At 33.5% G+C, this 27380-nt stretch overlaps 3 protein-coding genes and 1 non-coding gene across 5 annotated transcripts; 1 reads left to right on the top strand and 3 right to left on the bottom strand.

Annotated features, from left to right (window-relative positions):
- The first annotated feature begins 926 nt into the window (after positions 1-926).
- LOC117910691 (F-box/FBD/LRR-repeat protein At1g13570-like) lies at positions 927-3223 on the top strand. Of its 2 annotated transcripts, XM_034824838.1 has the most exons (4): positions 927-1002; positions 1535-2348; positions 2517-2675; positions 2776-3223. In XM_034824838.1, the coding sequence occupies exons 2-4, from the start codon at positions 1557-1559 to the stop codon at positions 3067-3069; spliced, it is 1245 nt and encodes a 414-aa protein (XP_034680729.1). In that variant the 5' UTR covers positions 927-1002; positions 1535-1556; the 3' UTR covers positions 3070-3223. The 2 variants fall into 2 exon arrangements, with proteins under 2 accessions (XP_034680729.1, XP_034680806.1); XM_034824915.1 differs by lacking the exon at positions 2517-2675.
- Positions 3224-3954: 731 nt separating this feature from the next.
- LOC117923011 (protein NSP-INTERACTING KINASE 1-like) lies at positions 3955-7777 on the bottom strand. Its single transcript, XM_034841276.1, has 11 exons — positions 7322-7777; positions 7094-7226; positions 6854-6925; positions 6629-6772; positions 6456-6527; positions 6295-6354; positions 6081-6181; positions 5746-5895; positions 5283-5624; positions 4759-5138; positions 3955-4667 (listed from the first exon to the last, which is right to left on the bottom strand). Exons 1-11 carry the CDS (start codon positions 7422-7424, stop codon positions 4347-4349), a joined length of 1878 nt encoding a protein of 625 aa, XP_034697167.1. The 5' UTR covers positions 7425-7777; the 3' UTR covers positions 3955-4346.
- A 12975-nt stretch (positions 7778-20752) lies between these two features.
- On the bottom strand, positions 20753-20824 carry TRNAH-GUG. The gene has a single exon. It is a non-coding gene; the product is annotated as a tRNA-His (tRNA).
- Positions 20825-22660: 1836 nt separating this feature from the next.
- Positions 22661-26181, bottom strand: LOC117917657 (S-adenosylmethionine decarboxylase proenzyme). The gene is made up of 4 exons (XM_034834001.1): positions 26075-26181; positions 25910-25977; positions 24266-24416; positions 22661-24133 (listed from the first exon to the last, which is right to left on the bottom strand). Exon 4 carries the CDS (start codon positions 23955-23957, stop codon positions 22881-22883), a length of 1077 nt encoding a protein of 358 aa, XP_034689892.1. The 5' UTR covers positions 23958-24133; positions 24266-24416; positions 25910-25977; positions 26075-26181; the 3' UTR covers positions 22661-22880.
- Positions 26182-27380: the final 1199 nt, after the last annotated feature.

Genomic DNA, 27380 nt, shown 5'->3' with positions numbered 1-27380 from the left:
AAAATAAAAATAAAAATAATGAGAGTATTTTTTTCCAAATAAGATAAAAAAAAAAAAAAAAGTAGGAGGTTAAATTTTAAAAATTGAATTTTTAAAACCCATTTTAATTAAAATCTTGGTCAATTTTAATCATAAAACTAAAATCATTGAAAATAAAATCATAGAAAAAAAAAATCAATACTGATGTGACATTGATTTAGAAGGTGTGTTTTTATTTTATTATTATTTATAAGATTACTTTTGTGACCAACTTAGAAAACAGGACTAGATTTTCGATTTTTAAGAAATTTCCAATGGCGTTAGAATGAAAAATTCCAATAATTTTGTTTAATTCTAAACATAATTATTAATGGTACTATACCAATTCCTTTATAAATTAGCAATAAATTATAATTGTTCCTAATTTTCCTAGGAAAACTTATATATAAGAATTTTGAAAATAATTATAAAATTACAACACTTTTCTCCCCCTTCCTCCACCGATGGAGTAAAAATCCGTAACATAAAAAATAATTATAAAATTATGACACTTTTCAATTTTAGGTAGAATTCGCTTTTGAAAAAATGAGTTGAGTGTTTTAAATTTTAATGCAAATTCACCTTTTAAAAAGACGAGTTGAGTGTAAAAGTGAAATAATTTTTTTGAAATATAGTTCAATGTAAAAAAAAAAAAATGAACTTGTATTTTGAAAAGACCAATTGAGTATAAAAAAAGTGAACCCATCTTTTAAAAAGATGAATTTAGTATAAAATAAAAGAAATAAAAAAAAATATTATATTTTTGTATTTATTTTTTAAATAAATATATTTTAATATTTTATTTTATTTTTGTTGGTAGGAGCATTTTTTTTTTAAAAAAAAAGTCATAGAAAATTGGGTCCGAAATTTCATCAAATTATTAAAATTCTTATATATCAGTTTTCATTAAACGTAGGAAACAGAGTCACGATCGAAGGAGGAAGAGAAACAAGAGTGGAATTACATGCGTTGGTCTTCAATCTGGTACTGAATCTTCCCCATTTGATTTCCTCTCTTTTACTCTATTTGTTTTTAGGTTACAAATTTGGGTTTTTTGATCATGTACGTCTGTGTGAAACGTTTGATCAATCCTCTCTCGCACTCTTGATTTCAAATGGGTTTCATGTTGAATTTTGGATTTAGATGCAATTGGGAAATTTTTAATAAAATCGTTGTTTTTGTTTCGAAAATTCAGGAGAACAAAAAGAAATGTTTCTTTCCTTTTAATTATACTGAATTGATTTCTAATGAATGAAAGACTGAACAAAGTAGTGATATTAGGGTCGACGGATTTTTGGGTCTTCATTTCCTGGGTGGTCCCAAATAATAAGAAAATTGAGCAGTGTAGAGTTTTGAGTTTGTTTTCAATCCTTGCTTTTGTTGCATTTTCTCAGTAACCAAACAGAATATGGAGAGAAAGATTGTAGTTTTACTTTTTCATTTGGCGATAGGTGATGGCATTTTACTTTCTTGCATTGTATAATGGGTGATGGATGGTTTTTTCATTGCTTTGTAGGCCTTTCTGCTGAAAATTACGAATGGATGATGCTCCAAAACTAGATTTGATAAGTAATCTGCCTTTAAGCATTATAGAGAGCATCCTTGTCCGGTTGCCTATAAGGGAAGCCGTGAGAACAAGTATATTGTCAAGTAAATGGAGGTACAGATGGTCAGGAATTACAGATCTCGTATTCGAAGATGACCTATTTCTTCTCAATGACAAGCTCAAAAAGTTTATCACTCAGGTTCTCCTTCTTCATGCTGGACCAATTCACAAGTTTCAGATTACTACTTCCAACTTACGAATCTGTCCTGATATTGACCAATGGATTCTTTTCCTTTCAAGAAATGATGTTAAAGAAATCCTTCTTGAATTAGGAGAGTGTGAGTGGTTTACTGTTCCTTCTTGTCTGTTCTCTTGTCAAAAATTGACTCGCTTGGAGTTGGTTCGATGTGAATTACACCCACCCCCGACTTTTAAAGGATTCTTGCATTTGAAGATTCTCAATCTTCATCAAGTTTCAATTACCTGTGAAGCTATTCAAAGTCTTGTTTCTAGTTGCCCTCTCCTAGAGTGTTTGTCATTGTCGTATTTCGATAGTTTAGCTCTCAATATTTCTGCTCCAAATCTCAAATACTTGGTCCTAGAAGGCGAATTTAAAGAAATCTGTCTTGAAAATACCCCGGGTTTGGTTTCTGTAACTGTGGCTATGTATATGTCTGATGACGTTGTTGAACACTTTGAGCAAAGTTCGAGTTGCAATTTTATCAAATTTTTTGGCGGTGCACCTCATCTTGAACGGCTCATTGGGCACATATACTTTACAAAGGTAACACTACGTTATATTTCTGTTTTGTTTATTAAATCGAGATATTAGGAGTCATATACTGGTCCCTTTGTTTTAAGATTTTGATCATAGATTTATAAACTGAAAGGCTTCTGTTTATGTGCATGCACAATCTTAATTCACATACTTCTTTGTCCTTCTCTGTCTTAGTTTTTGAGTATAGGTAATGAACTAGGAAGACATCCAATTACATACCACCATCTAAAGAATATTGAACTGTATCAAGTAAGTTTTGAAGACATAAAGGAGATACTGGTCATTCTTCGCTTGATAATATACTCTCCTAATTTAGAAGAACTTCAAATCTCGGTGAGTGTGATGAATGATTAGTTATTGATTTGTATACCTTTCAGCTTCTTCTCATGTTAATGCTAGATTTGTGCAAATTTAACCCCTTTGGTTTTTGCAGGGTTCCTCGAACACATCAGTGTCACCAGAAGTACTCGATTTGGATTTTTGGGAGAATGAATGCCCTTTAGATTGTGCATTCAAATGCCTTAAAACTGTGAAGATGACAGACATTTCTGGTCTGCCACATGAGATGAGATTTATCAAATTTTTACTTGAGAACTCACCAATCCTCGAGATAATGAGCATTACACCCTCTGTATATGCCATAGAAGGAAGGATGCATATGGTAACAGAGCTGCTGGAGTTCCGACGAGTTTCTCCCCAAGCAAAAATCAAATTTGTTCTAGATTGAGCAGACACTATCTCATGTAATATCTTTCCTTTTGCCATTTGCCTCTCTAGCATTTTTTGTGTTGGCAGGAGAGTTTGGGCTGCATGCAGCTAGTCTGTGTGAAGTTGTTCTGAATTGAAAGCATTAAATGAACTAACAGAGTTTTTTTTTTTTTTTTTGTATGAACAAAGATTTCTAGGCTTTTTTTCGTCTCTCAGGAAATTAGTAGACTAGACCATTTGTTTCACCTTTCAATTTCTTTGCAAAAAATGTTAGCTGCCCTCAAATCTGTCAGGCTTAATCTACAAATGCTCGTATTTCATAGATTGGTTTGATTTCCTGTTCTGTTCCCTTCTGTTGCTATTCTTTAAGGGTAAAGACAAACAGCTCCTGGGAATATTGGCATGGTGCACATTATAATTGGGTACAATTGTCTTGTTAGAAAGTAATTATGCCCTTTGATCCATACCCATGTGCAAGATATGAATTTGGATCAACATGAACTCTTGTTGATGGAATCATCCAAGCCTCATCCCTTGGAACTTAGCTGAGAAATGAGAAATGAGAAATGTGCATTAGGGCTTTAACAGATTTGAGTTTGTAGATCAAGTTGATCTTGATTTTTAGGAGGTTCTTGGTGGAACCGTATCTGAGCAGCTTAAGCTTTTGGGCAAATTGCCCAAAATTGGTGACTTGACAATGTGCATGTATGAGATTTCCAGCTGTTGCAATACTTTGAATTCGGGGAAAAAGGGTAATGGAAGACTCTAGCAAAAATCACCTCTTTCTTCTTCAATGTATACAACAGTATGTTAAAAGAGAAAAAGTTGGAAAAGCTTTGGCTATGCCTTTTTTTAATACAAAATAAATAAAATAAAAATAAAAGGGAATGACAAATCTTAAGAAAAGAAGAGAAAATGAAGAGCCCCCATGGTAATGATTATCGATGAATCTCTTTGAAATTCTTGTACATGCAATAAAAATGAAGATGACAAACAGAAAACTCATTCCAAGAAGATTATTGATCACAAAGCTCAACACTCTAGTTGGACAATCCCCAGAAAGCTTCTTCACTCAACAGGAGGAACAAAAGGAAAAGGACATGTAGCACTCAACTAAACGTCAGTTTCTCTCAAATCATGTTCTGTACAGTCAGAAATTAACACAAAGTCTGTAGAGCTCCATTATGATGCTACTATACAACAAACTCATTTCAACATAGATTCTTGCTTTCTGAATCTATGATGGCTTTCTTCTTTTCATACTCCAGAACCGTTGTCTCCTTTACTGGAATTATATCACCTGGGTCCAGAGAGCTCCATTGCTTGCACCAGCAATGAAGAGTCATCAGTAAGATCAGAGTATCTTTCTGAAGAGGAGAACTCATTGGCTTTGCACCTGGTTGCTTCCGCCCTTTGAGTCGCTTCCCATTTCTCTGCGAGCCCATCTCCTTCAAGCATTCGAACCACTTCAGACATTTTAGGTCTGTGACTCGGAAGGTATTGGGTGCACAAGAGAGCTACTTGAACCATTTCCTCCAGCTCTATTCTGTCATAGTTGGCCTTCAGATCCTTGTCCACTAGCATATCCAGCTTCTTTTCCTGGTGAATTTTCTTCACCTGCAGTGATAAGATAAGCCACATGTATTAATTAACCTTGAGGTTGAATGAGGTATAACAAACTGCAATAAAAAATGTCTGTTCTGCTCACCCAGTCCAGCATAGCTCCTTTCTGGTTTGCTGCTTTCCCAAATTCTAGAGCTCTTTGGCCGGTAATTAATTCAAGTAGAAGGATCCCAAATCCAAAAACATCTGTTTTTTCCGAGGACTGGCCTGTTGAGAGATACTCTGGAGCTATATGCCCCACAGTACCCCTAACAGCTGTTGTGACATGCGAATCCCGGTGATCCAAAAGCTTTGCCAGACCAAAATCTCCTACTACGGCCTCACAGTAGTCATCCAGCAAGATATTTGCAGCCTTCACATCCCTGTGAATTATCTTGGGGTCACACTGCTCGTGCAGGTACAATAAACCCCTTGCGGCCCCCAAGGCAATTCTTTTCCTTGTACTCCAGTCCAATGCTGGCTTGGCTGCAAGACAGGCTAGCTGTGAATGATAGTGTCTAGGGAAATTTAAGTCAATGAAAGATACGTGGGATGGAATAATTCAAATTTTAAGATGATGATGACATGAATGCTTGTGTATAGTTTTCAAACTAGTGGTGGCTGTTTTACCCTTAAGACGATAAGCAACGCTGCCGTTTGACATGTAGGGGTAAACCAAGAGCCGCTCTGTCGTCGTCATACAAAATCCATAAAGTCTTAGGAGATTCCTATGCACTGCAAGGCTTATCATCTCCACTTCAGTTTGAAATTGGATCACCCCTCCAATGGCATTTCCATCTTTTAGCCTTTTCACGGCTACAACGGTACCATCTTGGAGATATCCTTTGTAGACATTCCCGAAACCACCCTTTCCAAGTATGTTCTTGCTGCTGAAGTTGTTGGTGGCAATTTGAAGTTCTTTGAATGGAAACCTCCTCAAGTTTCCAAGGCAAACTTCTTCACGATATTGTTCTGAAAGTTCAAAAGTAATGTTGTGTTCATAAGAAGGTTAAAACTAGTTTGCTTTTGTCTACTTTTTCATAGTGCTAATGCTACTGCTTTATTGTTCTGATTTGTTGCATGATTCACTAACCGTTAACATCAAAGAATATTTGCTGGTTGTGCCTCTGCCTCCACCAGAGAAGAAACCCGAATCCGAGAATCAGTAGGCAGATGCATCCTAGGCTTGACCCAAATGCTAAGGCAACCTTGTGACTTTTAGGTCTTGCAGAAGGTTGAGAGCCTTGAGAAGCACAGAGATTCACAGATCAGGCTAAATCCAAAGATTGGTAGAGCTATGACATAACAATTTGTGAAGAGACTGAAATAGAATTCAATTGTAATAATTATAAACCTCTAAAGAGGGACTTTGAACCAGAGATTGAAAAAAGCAACATAGAGCAGAGAAGTTGAGGGGTTGTCATTTACTTTGAGAATTGTTCATGCTAATAGAGACGGGCAGCGGTGTTGGTCTCCCAAAGCAGTCTTTCTCAGTCCCGGTTGGACATATTAGAGGGTTTCCAACAATGCTGTGTTAACAAATGAAAAAGACAACGGATTTAAGGAATTCATTATTCCAAGCATCAGCCCAGAAGAAGGGACGAAACTAGGAAGAGAAAGGAACAGGTTTGGAGGGACTCACTTGAATGTTCTGGCAGCAAACCCTGGTACAGGACCGCTCAAATTATTGTAGGACATGTCCCTGGAACACAAAAGGAACTTCATTAAGATGCAGATTTCATTTGAAAAATGAAAGAAAGAAAATTGTTATTATTTCTGAAGGAAAAGTTGAAAGAGATTTACAGAAACGCGAGGTGAGTCATATTAGCCAAGGATGAAGGAATTGCTCCGGAGAGACTGTTGTTGTTTAGCCTCCTGATCCCAATTCAAGAGCCCATAATCAGACACAGACCAAAAACAAAGTAATTCCAAATTTCAGAGAACAACTCAAAACTTTTTCCATTTTGTAAACTTACAGGTACTGGAGGCTTTTGAGATGAGATAGGGAAGTGGGGATCTCTCCAGTGAAAAAATTATTAGAAAGATCGAGCAGGTGAAGCTTTGATAGCCTTCCAAGCTCTGAGGGAATTGGTCCTGATATGCTGTTATCCTGTAGGAGTCTGCAAAACACCTTACATTAACAATTATCCAAAGAACTTCCAACTTCTAGCCCCTCATTATTAGAGCTCAGGGGCACTTACACTGTCTGGAGATTTGTTAGGTTTCCGATGCTTGGGGAAAGAGTACCGGATAAGTTCTGACTTGGGGTTCCTCTGCACGATAAAGAACATTTCAACTGTTTCAAAACCTTTTCAGTATTTCATTTTCATGGTGGATTTTTCAGTTTTCCTTTGATTCCATAGCAGACTATTTCCAGTTCAGATATCCTTGTTTTCCATGGCTAGGACTAAAGAATGGCTAGTTTCTGCAGTATAACTTACAGGCTAATGACTAGTTTATCATCAGAACAAGTGATCATATTCCAGCTACATGGATCAACGGCATCTTTATCCCAATTTTCAAGCACGCTGCGAGGATCTATCAGCGAATTTTTAATACTCATCAAAGCTTGCACTGAAAAAATCAGAAGAAACAAAATAATAGATGTCAAAACTCCATGCTCTACTTTGCTGATGATGAAAAAGAGAGAAGAAAAAAATTCTAGTTACCTTCAAAGTTGACGCCTTTGGGAGAGAGCAAAGCACTTGCGGAATTCCATAAGCAGAGAAAAGCCACAAAGCACAGAACAGTTTCCCTTCTCAGTGTTTCCATTGAATTCTAAGGGTACCCAGATGAGAAAAGGAGCTTCTTGTTATAAAGGGAGCTACTGGGTAGCCGGTAGAAGTGGTTGAGTTGAAGGATTCAACCAAAACCAACCTTGAAATGGGTTTCTTTTGTTTTATGTGTATGTAAGCTTTACATCAGTAACCAACCAGAAAAACTCCTCATGCTTCCCACACTGCAAATGCACTCAGAAGCAAGAGAGGTTTGGTAGGGAGAGAGAAGCAACATGCCTGTTAATGGCTCAGCAAAAGTAAAGGAAAGAATATATAAAGAGCTAGGCCAAATCAGCTCAATCTTGATAAACTTAAAAAAAAGATGATGGAAAAGAGAAAATTCCTTCAATCATGCATTCTTTTGGAAGAGGGTGTTTTGAGAATTTTCTGTTCTATTCCAAGTATTTAAAAAGGAAAAATGAAAGAGCAAGTGCTCTGTTAACTGTGAAGCATTCTAACGGTTATGATTAAGACCTCTAATCAAAAATTTTCTTTGTGGGTGGGTCAGACAATTTGGCAGTAATGCACTGAGAGAGAATAAATTCTTGGGAAAATGGCTTTGGTTTGCTAAGCTTCTACTGTGGCCTCAGGGAATCCAACATTCCCTGGGTTTGTCCATTCATTAGAGTCCCAAATTTCCATTTTGTTGTGGAAATTAACTAAGTTAAAAAAAAAGGGCTACAATCTCGAGGAATTGCACTCGAGATTGGTGATGTAATCGCCCCCCGTGAGATCATTGTTGGGTGAATTATTTATCCCATTTTTCCCCTTTAATTATTTGAGTTGGGTTTGCTTTATTTGATTCTAAGACACTACACTCTCACACTGTCAGTAGGGGGTCAAGAGGCAGTGCAGCAATATAGAAATCAAAAGCAGGCAACTTTAAAAAGCAAAAGCTGTGGGACACTCTGCCTCTCAACATATCCAGTAAGTTTCTAAAGAAATGGAAGCGGGTATATAATGACAGTCTTCATTGAATGGCATCTGATCAACCACACATGATTCAGGCCTGGGGTCCTTCTAATATTAGCATACTTGGTTGAATAGCATTTTTATCTCGTTCCCCTGCACGTGTACTGTGGAATGTATGATGCCGTTGACCTTAGCGATGTGCAGACGCTTATATCCTTTTCATGGTCATCAATGAAGATTTGAGTGGATTAACGGCTAGCCATAATGGCCAGCATTTAGCAGAAATATGAAGTGTTTTAAAAGAATTTTCTAAGTATTTTTAGGGATACTGCTCTAAGTTCCTTGATTGGTTTTGATGCAAACCAATTAGTTGGAGTAAAGTTTTGATGCAAACCAGTCCCCCCCACCACCCCCTGAAGAGCTTAAGCTTTGATGGGCGTAGAGCATGGAAATTACTTTCAAATGTGGAGTTTGTCAGTGCCAGAACCAAGCAAACAGCACCAAAGCCTGAGAATTGAGAAAAAGCTTAGGGATAGGTTGTTAGGACCATGAAAGAACCTTTCAACAAGAAGCATGAAAATGTTTTCCAACCACAAAGAAGCAAAAGGTATATGTATATGTCAGAAGAAAATAGAGTATGAATGGCATTTTGTTTTTTCTATTGGTTTTCTTTTCCTTTTATTTTGTTTAAAAAAGGGGAAAAAGAAAAGGAAAATGCACTTGGAGTAGTTGGGTATAATTGTCCCTCCCCTACACATCCCCATTCCCATTTGGTGGATTCTTGGAACTTTTGCAGATATGGGGTCTCCTTTCCTGTCATCTCAGTCCTTCCTTTAGCTCCATTTCATTCCCTTTCTCCTTTTTCTCTTTAACCCTTCTCCCTCCTTGATTAACAAAAGTGTCTCTCTCTTTCTCTGCCTACAAAAGGGAGTCAAACAAGTGGGGTTGGAGAACTTGACCATAATCTTAATGAAGATATGCACTAGGGAGGGTACTCAAATGAGTAGGAAATAATTGTTCTTTTTACCCACTTGTGTGTGTTTGAATGGGGGAGGAGAAGGAAGAGGAGGTGGAGGAGCAGGAGCAGGAGCAGGAGCTAACAAGCCACCTCTTCTCTTTAAACACTGGTACCAAACCCACATGATATTTGCCTCTCTGCCTCTGTCCTATGAGAGAAAGAGTACACTATAAAGCATCCAAACTTGTTGACACCCCAAACCCTACATCTGTCCCCTCCATTTCCTAGTCACAGTCCCACTCACCTCTGAATTTTTTTTTTCCCAACCCACCTAAGGCTTCGTACTTGGGTTCACAGACTCACTCATGATCTCAACCTCTTATCTCATTCCAAATATATGATTCTCTCTTAGGCCCCACTTCATCTTATGCCGTTAACATCAATAGTAATTACACATTCTCACGTTACTCTTCTGTAGTTGTGATTAGACCAATTGAAGGCCTCTAGAACCAAAGCTCAGATACTATTTGAAACAACTATTATACTTCCTGGTATAGTTTTTATGTCATTTGAAAATTAAGATGGAATAAATTCCCTTTTAAAGCATAGGACTCCCCCTACATAAAAGCCATACTTTTTCTTTCCTTTTGTAGTGCATACATGACCTTTGCCTTCTCCAAATGCCAAATACCAAATACCCAGCATCCTCTCATCATCTATTCTCCAACACCCAACCCCAACCCCATATGCATGCTTTTTCCTATGCATGCATCAACATTTTTCTCACTCAAATTCCCTCTACACAAATCAGAAAAAAGAAAAGGAAAAAAATAATTCAGGGTATAGACAAGGTTATTGAATAGGCCCCCCCCACAGGAGTACAGATATAATTTAAAGGTGGGTGTTTTTGTGGAGGATGATGAATGATGTTGAGGGCTTGAAGAGACCCCTTAAAGCCTCTCTCCTGCACCACTGTTCGACATGTTTCTCTACTCATTTGTCCATTTGCTTCATCAACCATCAGCTCATCAGCCCATCAGCCCATCAATTAAGAAAAAAAATCTGCCCTTGTGGCTTCAGAATCTCTGCCTTCTCCAAAATGAATGAAGGTTAGCCACTCTTTAAAGCTGTCATGTCGATATAAACCAACATGTACACTTAGAATTCTCTTTTATCAATACGGTGATATGGACAGGTTCAAAAGCTTTAGCCAAAAGTGGGAGCATCACTTGGAAAATAAAGCAACAAACAAGCTAAGAAACAACAAAGATTTGCCACTAAATCTACTGTTGGATTCAAAGCTAGACCAGTGTTGTAGCAGAATGACAAAAGTAATATGGCTGGCATCCATGCATAATAAGGTATTCAAAGATACTGACCTTGTCACACATTCCAATGGGCCCATCCACTGCATTAATAATAATATTTACTCCCTTGACAAGATTAATAAACTAATCTTTCTTTCATTTGTCCCTCCACTGCTCCATAAATCCATGTCTCTGATTTGTAAGAACAACATAGAGGTGAAATTTCCACTGGTGGAGAATCTGATCTCAAGCATTATTATCTTATCATATGTAGACAACACCACCTCTTCTTTTCTTAATTTCTAATGCATCAGTTACTGGTTTCACGGGTGTCCATTCAAGCAGAAGACACATCCCTTTCATGTGTTCTTTCCAAAGTTTGCTTCAATTTCCTTATTCAGAGAACTATTGCATCACACAATTTATGTAGATTTCAATTTCCACCCCACCTTCCACATTCAAAAAATAAATAAAAAAAATTGTTAACACATTTTTTTTATTTTTTGTTTTTAGAATTAGAACTTTTTATACAAAAAAGAAAAATATAGATTTTACTTTATACCTCTAAAAATTATTACCTTTTTTTTCTAACAATTTTAAAAATAATCAATTTTTCATTATAAATCTCTAAAAAATTTTATATTTTATTGAAATAAAAAAGAAGTTGTTATTTTTTTAAAAAATAATTAAAAATAGAAAATGGGAAGTAGATCCAAAATAGAAACTTTAACTTAAAATAGTTTTATTATCAAAATAAAATAAAATCTTTTTTTTTTCTTAAAAATTAAGAAATAAAATATCATTTTGTGTGGTTTTATTTTTTTTTTAAATTTAATATTTTCTAAAAAAGAGAGAAATATTTTATTTTCAAAAGAAATTATTTTTGGAGGAAATATGCTATTGAGGGGAAAACAAAAGGAATCTCCTTTTCATTGCCAAAGCAAAACCAAGTTAAGGTAGACAAAGAGTGTTAACGCCAGCTAGTTGCAAGCCAAAAATAAAAAATAAAAAATAAAAATAAAAAAAGGAAAATTGGAGCAAAGTGGTCCAAGGTGTCTCCCCAAATTGAGGAGGGCTTGATGTGTTTCCCAAGTAATAATTGCAGTCAAAACAGAGTCCAGAGGATCACATGTCAGACAAACACCCTGATCTAAGGGTTTCTATAACACTATATTAATCACCAACCTCCATCATGATCATGCCTTACCAACACATCTCTCTATCTCTATCTCTATCTCTCTCTCTCTCTCTCTCTCTCTCTCTCTCTCTCTCTCTCTCTCTCTCTCTCTCTCTCTCTCTCTCTCATTATTATTGGACAACAATAAATATAAAATTTTGAGCTAAAAAACTTCTTAAGAAAAAAAAATGGGTCCCAAGGCTTAAATTAATATGCATGACATCAATCAACTAAATCGAATTAAATCAACCTTAAACAAATTTGGTTTGATTCAATTTTTTATCATTAAAAGGTAAATTCTAATTTAATTAAGTATAAATCGATTATAATCGTTTAAATTTTTTTTTTTTTTTCGGAAAACCGATTGAATCATACTTTTCTACATCCCTAGTAATGGGAAGATGTGCCATTACACCCGATAATTTTGTTAGGTTAACTTTTCATGCACAATTGTTCCAAATATCAATGAATATATTATATAAGGTAGGTGTGCAAGTTGGGTTGGTTGGTTGGATTGATGGCTAACCCAAATTAAGAAACAATCAATTTAATCTCAATTTAACCTCACTTCTAACCTAAAGTACTTAATTTAAGTTTAATTCAATATCATTTTCTAAACTTAGGTCGAATTTAGATTGTTTGAGTTCATTAGGTTGCATGATTTAAAATCAACTTATAATTATTTTTAATTTTTTTTATATTTACACCAAAATTTAAATAATAAATAAGATAAAAAATTAAAAATAAACTTATATATCTTTTTAAAATGAAAATATATATATATATATAATATAATTTTAATTTCATATTTTTAAATATACATAAAAAGAAATTAAATATTATTATATCGGATAATAAATATTATAAATATTAAAAAATATTAAATCATATTCAAGTTAACTTGACGTTGTTTTAACGGTAGTTTAAGCCCAACCCAAATTGAGGTTGGTTTGAAAAAACTTAAATCAAATTTAACCAAATGTTGAAAATATTTGTCCAAACTCATTCAAACGTCGGGTGGATTCGGGTTGGTCCGAACTAACTCATACAAATTTCACACCTTATAGAAATCCCCAAGTGGATTAAAACTTTTGAAAAAGGAAAGAGCTCATAAATTATAGTTGGGTTGAGAAGCAACTTGCCACTGACTCCTCATAACAGATGTCAGACATGGCATGGCTTTTAACAATAGGTAAACAATGTATCCTTCCCATGGCTCTCATGCCCCCCCACCCTCTTCCCCTGGACACTCTATTTGTTCTTTCACCATTCCAGCTCTGCTCAAAGCCTGTTCCGAATTTAACCACTCAATAAAAACATTTCAAAAGCCACATACTCAGCTGCTTTGCTTTCAAATTTTGTGAATGAATAAAGCATTTCTGTCCATGGTCCCCTCATCCCCATCTGCACCCCAATACAAAAATCCATTTCTCTTTGCTTTCGGGTTACTGATAAAAAGTGAGGACGCGAGTTCAGACGTTTCAGACACAAACTTCTGCATAATCTGCCTTCATTTCTCCTTGTTTTTCCTGCTTGTTGGGCTTGGTTAAAGCCAAAACCACAGCATGCTGGACCCCTTGTGGCACCTGCATTAGCAAGATCCTGAAACAAAGAAACTAAGAAAGACTCTCAAGTCCAACAAAATATTTTTGTCAGCAGAGCGGAAAACTCTTCTGCCCACACTCAAGCAGCCAGTAGCATGCGCAGAAAGAAAGGGAAACCAAAAAACAAAAGCAAGGATTCCCCCACTTTGAGAAACATTCAAAATGGCCACTGAGTCACAAGGTAAAATTAATTAATCGCATTACAGAAAAGGTAGATGTGGAGGAATATATGCTTCAAACCAGTACCAAGAACCCAGAAAGAAGAGAAGTCAACCATGAACCATCAGTAGTTCCATTTGGCCACCCTTAGAAGGTGATCACTGATTCTTACGCGTGGAAAACAACTAAAGGTCAGCATTTATTCCACTGGGGATAAGTACAACTCTGATACTGATTTAGTAGCTTATCTTATGAGCTAAAAAAGGAAATATAAATGTGTCGGTTGATTATCTGTTGCAACAACTGGAAAAACAGTCAGATGGCTACAATTGAAGCAGGAAAGGGGGAGTCATAGATGCTTAATTAGTCAAGCAGAAGCTATAGCAGACTACTATTCTATCAGCAAATGGTTTGAAATTACATTTATTCTGCATCTTTTGTCAGAAATAGTCTGCCTATATGCATCAATTTGCTTATAACTTTAAGGGAAAACCATGGCTTCTCTTGAGAATAAAAGTTTCCATCCGATGAAAATAGGCTCCTTGGACCACTAATATCTTTTGATAGGTGTTACTTATCGGACAAAATCAAATCTGTGGGGTGACTGTGAATTGACCACTTTGACTTCGATGGAGTGGAGAGCAGACTCTTGCAAGTGATCAATGGGATGAGTGTAAGACATAAGGAAATTTGAACAATATACATTTGACTTTAGGTTTCAGGACCTCGAGCCATGCTTCACTAAGTGGCTGGTACTCTTTCTCAAATCTCTATCTACTATTATAAAGAGATCTATTTTTGAAATAAAATATAAAATACTTTATGGAACCTTTTATTAAAAGAAATATATTCCAAATAGAAATTTAAGACACCTTTTAGTAATCTCCACCCTAATTCAAATTCCAACTCATAAGTCTCTATTATGCATGGTTTTTTCTTCACTTGCCTTAATTGATACTCACAGATCCACTGATATGCCATAATCAAGGAGTCACTTAATATACTCTACAAAATTTAGCTGAATCATATCCATTATAAATTTAAGTTTCAAGTAAAGTAACATTGAATGAGCATCCATTGTCCCAATAAGGTCCATAAACACTTTTTTTTTTTTTTTTTCTAATTTTACTCCAAGCCACAACTCTCTCATGTGTCATGGTCCCCTCATGTTCAACGACCCTTTTAGTAGATCTTTATGAATTCAAATTGTTCAAACACTTCACTATTTCATCTTTTACGACCCAATAAGTGTATGGAAGAGACTATGTTTATTCTAAATAGTCAATACATGCTTCATATTGATCATCACATTCCAATGTAAAAACAATTAACTTCATCTTCAACTAAAATTTCTTTTTCAATTTTATTATATGCTCTAATGTTTCTACACCATCTTTACATTTGACCTTCAGTATATTGCTTACCTCTAAAAAAATCTTCACCTTGGCTCTCTAGGATTTCTACAAATATAAGTGCAATGATATAAAGATAAAAATATAATAATACATAAAAGTAAGCAAAGTTTTAACATGATTTATCCCATCCTATCTATAACTATGGATAAAATAGAATTAATCCACCATGCCATGGAAAAATTAAAGAGAAAAAAGCAAAAATAAAGATAACTCTTTGAACATTTCATATTTCCATACTCCTAGTATCTATACCCTATGGATTGAGTCATGCTCCATATCAAGCCTTGGTCCATTGAGTGCTTTTCACTCTTCCTCGTATATCTATCTATTTGTATAGGTTTTACATGTCCATCTTCATCTAATCATATATATATTCTAAACTTTCCTTATTCAATAAAGATATTTATTGTTATAAGGAAATATCTATATATAAATTAAATAGTCTATATCATATTCTTTACCAAAAAGGATATATACCAAATAGAATTTGGTACACTTTTCTACATAATAAACAAATTAATATAAACTCCCAAATGCAACCATAAAAAACTTAGAGAGAGAAATTGAACATTGGGGTTTTCAATTAGCAAAATAGAGAGGGAGGATGACAAGCTCTACTATGACGGTGACTTTGATACCAATGGTGATGCTATCAACACTGATTTAAAGGTTGATGTTCATAAATTTTCAAGGAAATACTTGTTCATCTTGGTAGTTTTAGAAGAAACCAAAAAATACTTGTCTAGTGCACTCACCATGGGTAAACCATACCGAGGACTAATACTAATAATCCCTCTAATTAGGAGATAGTGCACTACATTGACCATGGGTAAACCAAACCGATGACTAAGACTAGTTATCCATCCAATTAAGAGATAGTGTACTACACTTTCTAATAAATTGTTCAAATTCATGAATCGATTGCGAACTACATATCATCTTACAAAGAACTCATGACTTGGATCTTTTATACAACTCATAATGCACCCAATCATGTATAATGCAAGTGATAAGGGCATAAATATTTAGATAAAAATTAACTTAAAAATGATAGAAATAGGAAACTAAAATCGTAAATAAATAAATTTATTAATGAAACTATATTTTGTTACATCATGTCATACTTTTAAGTGCTCTATTCTAGCAATAGCAAGCATGACTTCCTTCTTTTTTTCGTTAACTCACTCTTATAGATAGGACAATCACACTTGATATGTCACAATTTCTTGCATTGGAAGCATATGAGCTCCTTATTCTCCTTCTTTTGTTTGAAATGTCCTTTTTGTTTGACATTTATTTCTTAAGTGAAGACTCTTTCTTAGGAAATGACTATCTTTCTTTGTTCATTTAAAATTTCATCAACTTCTTGAACTAGCTTGAGATGAATGCAAGATCCTCATCTTTTTTACTAGTATTTCTTTCTTCTTCATTTCCATCAACTTCCTTTTCATTATTTTGGGAAATCTTGAGAGCTATATTTTTCTTCTTCTCATTTTCCACTTCTTGATGATTCTTCATTGTAATTTCGTGAGTCATCAAGGATCCAATTAGCTCCTCCATTGGAAGTTTGATGAGATCCTTAACCTCTTGAATTGTTATGACTTTGACTTGTCATTTATGTGTGAGGCACCTCAAGATCTTTATCACTTTCTCCATTTCGGTGTAAGCCTTTCCCAATGCTTGGAGTTCATTGGTGATGTTGGTAAATCTAGTAAACATCTTAATAATAGATTCATCATTTTTCATAGAAAATAATTCATAGATATGCATAAGAAGGCCGATTTTAGATTCTTTAACTTGATTTGTTCCTTCATATATCACTTCTAAGAGTCTCCAAATTTCTTTAGCTGATTCACATTAATATATTCCATTATATTCATTTCTATCTAGAGAGTAATGATGATAATAGATTGCCCTAGCATTTAATTAAGCCTTTTTCACATCATGTTTATCCCATTCTTCAAAGGGTTTAGGAATAGGCACTCCATTTCAATCTTGGTATGATTGTGGGGATCATTTTGGATGACATACCATAAATAAAAATCAATAGATTTTAGAAACCATGTCATCCTAGTTTTATAATAAGCATCTTCAATTCCTATAAAGAATAGAGGTCTATCACCAAAAATCCCCTATATGGGAAGAACTTGATGAATTAGTCATCTTCTCTTAGATGGTTAAGTAAAAAATAAAAGGTCTAACTTTGATACCAAATATGAAAACAAGCAATTTCAACATAGTTACATCACAAGAGGGAAAGAGATGAATTGAGTAGTTAGTCCTATTTTGAAATTTCCAATTTAGATCAAGTTGAGAGGAAGAAAAATGATGAAGTCAAGAGTAAAAATAAGAGATTAAAAAATGGAAATGTAAACTCTTTTATAGTAGTTTGGCAAACTTTCTACATCCACCCTCCTTAAATTCTTAATCAGGTGAGGGTTCCACTATTTCCAAAACTTGAACACTTGAATTTCAAGGTTCCAATGGCCCTTTACAAAGACTTCAAGTGATCTACCTCACTTGAAAAAACACTTCTTACAAAGATGAATGAAAGTGAAGATGTAATTTCCAATCTTAGTGGCAAGTAAAGCTCACAATACAAAATGAAAACTAGGAAAGGCTTGAAAGTGCACCTGAAAAAGTAATAAGTTTCAGAATAAATGCACTTATAAGAGCTTTGAATGAGAAAAGGAGTGGATTTTTTCAACTGAATGTAGTGATTTGGTTGTCTATAAATGCTAGTAAACTCTTCAATTTATAAGTTTTTAGCTAAGAATCCCCAAAGCCTTAAAAATGGCTCAACCAGTTGAGCAATCAATTAAACTAATTCACTAGCCATTATGCATTAAATGCACTAGAAAGTGACTGTTAGGTTTAGGACCTTAATCAGTTAAGCAACCGGTCCTCAACTAATCGAGACTCCTATCTCAATCAGTTAAACACATGCTATTGGAAAAGAGAGAGTATGCAAAGTGCACATCGATGGTCAAACCCAACCAACTCAACCAGTTCCTCCTTACCTTGATCACTTGCATTGTAAATTGCAAAAATGACTCCAAATCTAGGTTTAGAAACTTCAATAACATGTTCATCCTCATAAACCCTTTAAAGCAAGTTCAGAAAGAATTAGAGTTAGGATTTCATCAAAATCATAAATTCATTCAATTTCAAGGAAATGTGACCTATTTTAGTTCAAATAAGGATGATCTAGAAATTTTAAGTGCATGAAAACAAAATTGACTCAAGTGCACTGACAAGTAGCAACCTTACAAATAGTCCTAGGTCTTCATAAGTCTTCAAAACACTCAAATTTATAAGGTATTGATATCCTATTATTCTAGCTTGAACTTCTTATAAATTTTTAAAGAAAACCTAAAAAAATTAACTTGATTTGAACTATTAGTATCCTTAACCTTGTTTTGTGATCATGAAAACTTGATTAGGAGAACCCTTAGTCTCATATATGAAAATGGTAATATTTTATTGTACATATTTTTTTTAGAAATTCAAACATTACATTTTCTAATTTATATGTGAGGAAATTTATTTCAATATTTGTAAATTGTATTTGAACGTTAAACAACTTTTAACATATAGAGAATATATATTTATTCAGTAAATTGTGTTTTGAACATTGACATAACTTTTCACATTCAGAATATATTTATTAAAATTATGAATAAAACAATTCAATTTTAAGATATAGAATAAACAATTTTAAATTTCAAAGTTTCTTTTAAAAATAATTTAATATACTCAAAATTAACAAAAAATAATAATTTTTTTGTCATTCAAATAAAAATTAAAAGTTTGAATGAAATAAAATCCATAATAGTCTCATCCTTTTAATTATAAAATTTAAAAGTTTTCTCTAGTAGGTTAAATATATAAAAATTTTCTCTAGAAAGTTAAATATATACAATATAATCTAATTTAGAAAAAAATAACGTTATCATTTCAAACTTACCAAATTTACAATTTGTCTTTAGATGGAAGAATTGTTATTGTAAGCATATTTATATTAGCAATTTCAAGTCAAAATTCTCATTGTGTCTCTTACCTCATACTCTTCAAATCCTCCCTTGGACTCTTACCTTTTCTAAATTGTTCATGTTTGAAGATAGTTAGAGGAGATGGCAAGTGCTTTTGAGGAGTTGGATGATAACAAACATTGATCAACCATGTTTTAAACTCCTCATTTTATTGAAAAATAGAGTGGTTGGTTGAGGAGTGTAAAACATACTGTTCAAATCATTTGAATTGATTTTTGATCGATCGAACTTAAGGGTAATAGTCTTTGTTGTACCTAATTCTTTTTTACTCTTATCTATTTGATCAAATTTCGATCACATCTACATTCCTTCAGCCTTTTCCAAATGACTCAACCGTTAGATGGGTTTTAAAACCCTAATATTTAAGCCTTTTTTTTTTTTCCAAATGAGGAGAGACAATTTTGAGTGTGAGAGACGCCTATTTTAAGCTTCAAGGTATCTTACCAAATTGAGGAGAGCATTTTCCTTGAGAGAAAATAACTAGGGTTTAAGCTGAAAAATAAATGTTTGAGTGAGAAATTTTCATTCCAAATGGGTTGATTCATTGTGTTATTCATCCTTGCTCCATATCCAATATTTTTGGATAAAACCGAAGTTTCTTCTTATGTAAACTATAGAAGAGGCTGAGATCAAAGCTTGGAGTGGATTCCAAGTATTCTCCGAAAGAAAAAATGCGGTAGCTGAAGTTTGAAGGTACTAGGCAAATGGTCCAAAAGAGAATGGAAGGCTTGGGCTAGACAAATCCTTGTATTCGGCTAATTTTAAAATTTTCTTCATAATGAAGGATTTGATTGCTTGAGACTTGTAATTTTTTTTTCTTCGAAGGTTTTCTATGTTAAAAAATCCAATGTCATTGTCTCTCTATTCTATCTTATCCTTTGATTAGTATTTTATTAGCTTATGAAATTTTCATTGAGTTATTTTGATTGTTTAACTAGATCACGGGCTAAAATTATACTATTGAAGCCTTGAAAGAACAAATATATTTCAATTTTTGACAATTGATGTTAAGAGACATGTGAAAATATATGTTAATGTAATATATTATATATCATATTTGGAGAGTGTTGTTTTATTTGCATTTGACTTGCATTGACTAACTTGTTGGAAAAGTGTTAGGACATCCATTGTTGTTTGTAATTTGCTTGTTTGTTTGTAATATTGAAAAAGAAAATCAAAACATTGGAGAAAACACGGGGGAATTGTAAACATTTATAAGATAACTTCTCAAATTATTACAAAATCTCCTATTCAACCCTTTTTAGATGTTATCCAAGGATGAAATTCATCTTCACTTATCCTCGAGATCCTGGATTGAATGAAAGAAGCTATTATCTAACTAAAATTGGTATTTTAAGAAAGTAATGGAAAAGAAAAATTCAAATTTATAAAGATAAATTTGATTTTAAAGTAATGAGTTCTTACTCCTTTGTTTTTTTCTTCAAATAATATTATCCAAAGAAAATTATTGTAGTTGCCTTCCAATTAAAAAACTCATTTATGATAGATATGAAGAAGTAATATTAGAGTGAAATTTGTGAATATAAATGAGTTGTTTTTATTAATATTATTTTTTAAATTTCCATTGGAGTTACACATTTGAATTCAAATATGAATTCGGAGAGTATGAGAGCATTCATATGGATAAAGGAAATAGTGGCTTGGCTAATTTCTCCCATGCATCAAAAATGAGATCTAAGTACAAGGGAAAATGGAAAAAATATAAACGTAATCATTCGTGTGGCTGCTGGGATTCGAGCCCAGGTCTCTACGGCCACAACGTAGAATTCTTACCACTAAACTACAGCCACTTTTGTTTGCTATCTGTTAAAAAATATATAAGCCCAAAACAAATAGTTTGCTTGAAACCACAAATTCTTACACCTTTAATACTACAAGCACTTCAACCGTTGATCTTACCAAGGATGAAAGTTTCAGTTTTTTTGGCCGAAATTTCGTGTTTTAGGGGTTAGCAAAACGAAAAAGGGGGGCGAAATATGACGGAAGAAATATCCGTAAATTTCACCAAATTTCGAAGAAATTTCAATAAAAAGATAAATATCGACGATTTTTTGAAAAAATCGACTTCTGTTAGAAAATTTCGGAGAAATTTCCTTTTGTTTCGGTTTATTTCGACTATTTTTCACCAATTTTTTTAAAAAATTGGCACCTTGCACCTACTATTGATTCGACGGCTCCTAGCTTCCCCCGCATTGATCTGAATTAGTACATTTTTCCTAATTAATTAGTACATTTGAATTAATACATTTTTTAAATCTTGAATGAATTAGTAGATTTTCATAGAATTAATTTAGTTTAGTTAATTTATTAACTTAATTAACAATATTAGTAGCTTCCCAAATTTTTCAATTTTTTTTATATTTTTATTTGTAATTAATTAGTACATTTGAATTAATTAGTACATTTTTTAAATCTTGAATTAATTAGTAAATTTTCATAAAATTAATTCAATTTAGTTAATTTATTAACTTAATTAACAATATTAGTAGTTTCCCAATTTTTTCAATTTTTTTTTATATTTTCATTTGTAATTAATTAGTACATTTGAATTAATTATACATTTTTAAAATCTTGAATGAATTAGTAGATTTTCATAGAATTAATTTAGTTTAGTTAATTTATTAACTTAATTAACAATATTAGTAACTTCCCAATTTTTTCAATTTTTTTATATTTTCAATCGTAATTAATTAGTACATTTTTGAAATATTGAATGAATTAGTAGATTTTCATAGAATTAAAGGGTCATTGCAATGTAATATGTATAAATTATTGATATTTAATTAAATCAAGTTGAAGCTTCATAATGAGTGTACAATTACAAAATTCATATTTCTTATCTACCAATATGATATAATTACATTTAATATTGCAAATTATATCATACATATATCAAATTCTTCAACAAAACAACTTTAAATTGTCTATTATATTTCTAATTACATTGTTATGAGGTTTTTCTTACATCTCCATGAGTTTTGATCAAATTTTGGCATACCGAAATTTTTTTCTAAAATATCCATCGATATTTCTCCAATATATCCGTAAAATCAAGTTACTGATATATCCGTGATCACCGATATTTTCATCCTTGAATCCGACAAGTTTGATGAAAAGAAATAATTTAATAATTTAAAATATATGAATTTTTATGTAATTTTAATTAGTTATATTTTTTCACATTTTTTATAATAATATGATAAAACCATGTTTTTGAATTGAAAAAATTTAATTCAAGTTTAATCCAAGTATTAAAAATAATTCTCAAACCCATCAAGTATAACAAGTTACACCTTAACTCATTCAAACTTTTTCATTAAGACAAGTAATTCTCATTGGTATTATTCTGAAGTTCAGCAAAATTAAGTGGTTGGTGAACCAGAGACACTCTAAAGGTATGCCCATATTATTAATCATTCTCATCATAAACTTGGAAGGAGTTATGGATGTGAAGTTCTCATCATCCTTCTTCAACATCCTTCCACCCTTTGGCAGGCAGCTCCTCTCTTTTCCCATTCACAACCATCAACTCAGTTGATGACTTGGTTCATCATTTCTCAGCCTCTCCAGCAGAGAGTGTTTCCTGCAAATTTTTCCGCCAACAGAAGGGTAACGACTTCAATACAAAAGAAGAACCTCAAACTGCCGGGTTTAACATTATCAAATATTTAATTGAACTCATAAGCACAAACATAGCTGCAAGTTTCTGGCTCAACACCAGACTTCTAAAAGTAAATCCAACATCATCTCGGCTGATAATATGACTACAAGCATCATATTAAAAGGCCATCAAACTGTTGGCTTATTTAACCATAGACAAGACAAACAAAAAATAAAACCATTCAGCTATTCCTTTTCTTCTTCTTCTTCCTCTTTCCAGCAGCATTTCAGAATTGATCTAGGAGACACCAACCCCTCAGTCTTCATGAACCTATGGTATACCATGGAACCACACATACCAAGTTCTTCGTTGCTTCTCTCTTCACAACAGTATCCCTTTACATCCAGAAGGCAATTTCGCTCAAGTAACTTACCCGAGATGTCAGCATGCACTGCTACAGAGAACTCATTCGGTTGGAAACAAGACAACACCCTTTCAATCAGATGGCTCAGGTTCACATCTTTTGGATTATATCCCACCGTTTCAAAGCTAGCATAACTAAACCCATCTTCAGGCGTGACATGAATGGTGGAAATTGCAGCTCCTTCAATGGCATTCATGGAATAACCACATGGATCAAATTCAAAATCACATATTTCAGAATCTGGAAGAATCTTTCTTATACCAGAAGTGTCAGTCATTTTAACAGCTGAGCTTGAGTGGGTTTTGTAGAATACAGAAGCCATCTCCCTGTCCAAACCAGTCATGCACATCTCCAGAGTATAAACAGGGTCACAGGCGCTCCTCACTTCTGCAGAAGCAGAGTACACATGCCATTTCTGTGATTTGTCAGAACTACCCATCACATAAGCCTTGCTACCTGAACCAAGCTTCCCAAAATAGCTGTCAAGGACGGCCACTTCTTCTGAGAAGTGACGATGAGGATATGGCTGAGCACCAGGAAAATTGAAGCTCCCACGAGTATACCTCACACAACTTACAGAGAGGGAGAGGGTGTCAGCCAACTTCAAGATGGGTGGGATTGAAAGAAGCAGCTTTGTAGTCCCACAGGTTTTGATGATGATCTTGTAAGGGTAAACAAAGAGGCTAGACTCAGACAAGACATAGGAATCAACAATATCATTTGACAGTGAACCAACTATAGTGCACTCAGCTGGTTCAAGAATCTCATCCAACTGGGCTCTCGACAGGGATCGGAGACCCCTTCCTTCAGGATCAGAAAAGATGCCTGGTTCAGAAAATGATATCTCTAGCCTCTTTTCATAACCTTCAAATCCAATTGCTGAGACTGGCAAGGCCATGTTGACTAACAGAAGTGATTACAGTCACAAAGAGAGGACAAGAAAGTGGTTGTTGAAGAAGAAAAGGATTTTAAACTACAGCTAACAATTAAATGACCACATCAACAGTTAACAATGTCAAGCGGTGACGTGGTCAGGCAGCCAACTTATGAATATCAGGATGGTTTGCGAGCGCACTGCAAGACATAATTGAAACCCAGATGTTAGTATTATCCAATTACTCATAAGGAATTGAGAAAAGAAGTTTCTTTTGGTTTTGTATGTTTAGAAATCAGATATTCATAATTAAACTCTAGAATGGCACATACGTTGGAGTATGCAGCAGATCTGAACTTCTTGATTCCACCGTTTGGTCGAATGTCTTCAATGCTGTAGCCAAGAGGAGCTTCATAGAATAATGATTTACTACTGCTAGACTTCTTGCTACGTTTAGACTCCATTAGATCATTCAGTCTTTGCCTGATCAACATGGTCAAGCATAATTGCAGAAATCAGAAACAATTGTTAAGGAATAAGAAAACAACAAATAAAGTAACATAAAATAACAGAAGAAAAATAACAGTAAAACTATCATAACAGTAAGTGACAGACAGAACCAACCAAGACCATAACCAGAAAACAATGATTACTCAAATGACAACAATATTACAAAGTGAGGAGTCAAACACAAAGACCTCATGGTTCATGAAAAGTAAGGCTTGAAGCATGAAGCCCAAGCATGATGTTTTCCTCTCTCAAAATTTGAGAAGTTGCAAATGATAATAATAATAATAAGTATTAAACTACTTTATCTCAAAATTTTAAAAACTGCAAGAAGGAATCAACAAAAGGAAGAATAAAGATAGGAGGCAACCAAAAAAGAAGGAAAAGGAGCCACCACCTTCATACCGTTTACATAAGTTCAATTACACTCAACAATTACAGGTAATAAAACAATAATATCACAAATAAATCACACCAAATCCCTCAACCCTGACCACAGAATCACAACATTTTCAATTCCAAACATAACTTTCATGAGCAACATGACCATATCATTAACAGAATTCCAACAGCCAACTGCAAAGCATTCCAACTTGTGCATAATCAAAACCAAAACTACCTTAAAACAACAAGAGAAACCAAAAGAAAAGGGAAAAAAAAAAAGAAACTATGACAAATTAATGCTATGTTTGGTTGCATGATTTTGAATCTTTGAATTGCAATTGGAAACCTCACTTCCAATTCCAGACACAGATTCAGTGTCTTACTAAAAATTTTGAAATTGATTCCCATAGGCCACCAAATCCGCATAAATAGTCCCACGACCAAATTATGAACTCTAACTCTAACCATCACATGATAAGAAATTTCCAAAACCAAAATAATAAAAATAAAACTAAAAGATAGACAAACAAGAAACAAAAAGAAATTAGATCTCCTTACACTAAATCCACAGCAGTAAAACATCTCCCAAAAAAAAAAGGCAATGCAAAGCAATAATCTTTAACAAATCTTTAATGTTAGGGATATATTTTCTTCCAAGAAATTCACTATGGAGATACATAGTGTCTTAGGACCTCTACTTCTTTTGCAGGAAATTATTTCCCAAGCTAACTCTTTCCAAAAGTTAAAAATAAATAAATTTTGGGCTTGAAAGGATTCTTTTTCCCCAATGTAATTAAAGAGACATATAAAACTACCAAAAAAAATTAACAAGATTTCTTTTCCAGGGATAATTTTCCATTAAAACAAACAGAACCCAAGACAATTCATATATTGAAATTATCCAAATATGTGTATGGGTTACACAAGAATTTCTAATTCTAATTGGATCAGAAATCAATACCTCACAACGGATATGTGTGTAAAACAAGAGAGAAAAGTCCAAAGTGGATCTGAATGAAACCCTTATGCTACAATAAGGAATGGATTACAAGCAAAAACGAGAAGCATAACTTCAACAAACTTACAATGATCAAAATCAGGTTCCGAGACAAAAAAGAAATGTGGAGGAAACGCGGTTCTGCCAAATCAAACCCTAGAAACAGCGAAAGATGCAAATCAGAGACCGCAAGAAAACATCAAAATACGAGTAAAATCCAAGTAACCAGAACACATAGAAGAAAAACACTTACAGATATGAAATTTGAAATCAAAACCCTAGAAAGCAGCCAAACTTGAAAGACTCTCCGCGTACTGGAATTTTTTTTTTCTGTGGCCAGGAAACTCGCATGCTAGAATGGAAACGAGAAAGCAAATTTATAATCGTGGCGACGAACAGTTTGGGTATATGCCATTGCTTTTTCAGAAAATCACGGCCTTACCATGAGGACCTGCCTTGGATGCGTCCAGCCCAATTGACGGATGAAGTTACTGGAATACCCTCAGTTTTTTTGAACGTTAAAAGTTGTAATGATGGCGTCAGCCATAGCATCCTTTTAACCGAGATGGGGGCAATGATGGAATTACGCCTTATAGCAGAAGGGTTAAGAAAAACGTAGAATATTTCGTGGAAAGAGCATGTGATTGACCCAATGGGTATCGATTCCCCCGACACTCCTCTAAACAAACTAAAATGGAATGCCGTGCGATGAAAATTAAGAGTTTTTTTTTTTTAATTTATTTAATAATCAAAATTATCTCAGCCGTCAGAGTCGGCCCGAAGCATGGAATCACATTACTTTTCCCAGGTGGTTTCAGATTTTTTTTTATTTTTTTCAGAACTGATCAGGCTTGACACGTTTGGATTAGATTAGATGATATGTTTGAATAATTTTATTGAAATTTATTGCTTATTAATAAAATAAAAATAATAAAACCTTAAGAAGGAAGCAATCCAACTCTGTCTTTATCTTGAAGCTTTTTTTTAATGTATATGAAATTTCTTCCATTGTTTAAAAATAGTTTTATTAGTATTCTACTATCCGCACTGACTATGATGTGATTTTATTAATTGTAAAGATTAATATTTTCATAATCGCATCAGTTATTAAATAGTAAAAGTTATCGTTTCACGATTTATTGATCAAATGAATAACTCAATCGTAATGACGTTATAAATATATAATTTTATATATTATTAAAATTAAAAATAATTATAAAATTTTTAAAATATATATAAATAAATTAAAAATCAATAATATTTATTTTATCTTGTTTATAAATATAAATGTATTAATATTTTAAATTTTATTTAATAAAATATATATAATATTTAAACATGAATATATTGAAAATGAAAAAAAATTTAATTATTTAATTTTATAATTTAAAAAAATATTATATTATTTCTATTTAATATTATAATTTTTTAGTAAAAAATATATTTCTTTGTTTGTTATATGAAGCAACAAATTGGATGTAATCAAGAGTGGTGTGTAAGCTCATTTAATGAATGAGTCTGTTTAAATGACTAAAAACTGGGGACATTGGATTGTTTAG

Source organism: Vitis riparia, chromosome 1, assembly GCF_004353265.1.
Source record: "Vitis riparia cultivar Riparia Gloire de Montpellier isolate 1030 chromosome 1, EGFV_Vit.rip_1.0, whole genome shotgun sequence".
Taxonomy (NCBI): Eukaryota; Viridiplantae; Streptophyta; class Magnoliopsida; order Vitales; family Vitaceae; genus Vitis; species Vitis riparia.
This window is presented reverse-complemented; position numbering and strand designations above follow the sequence as displayed.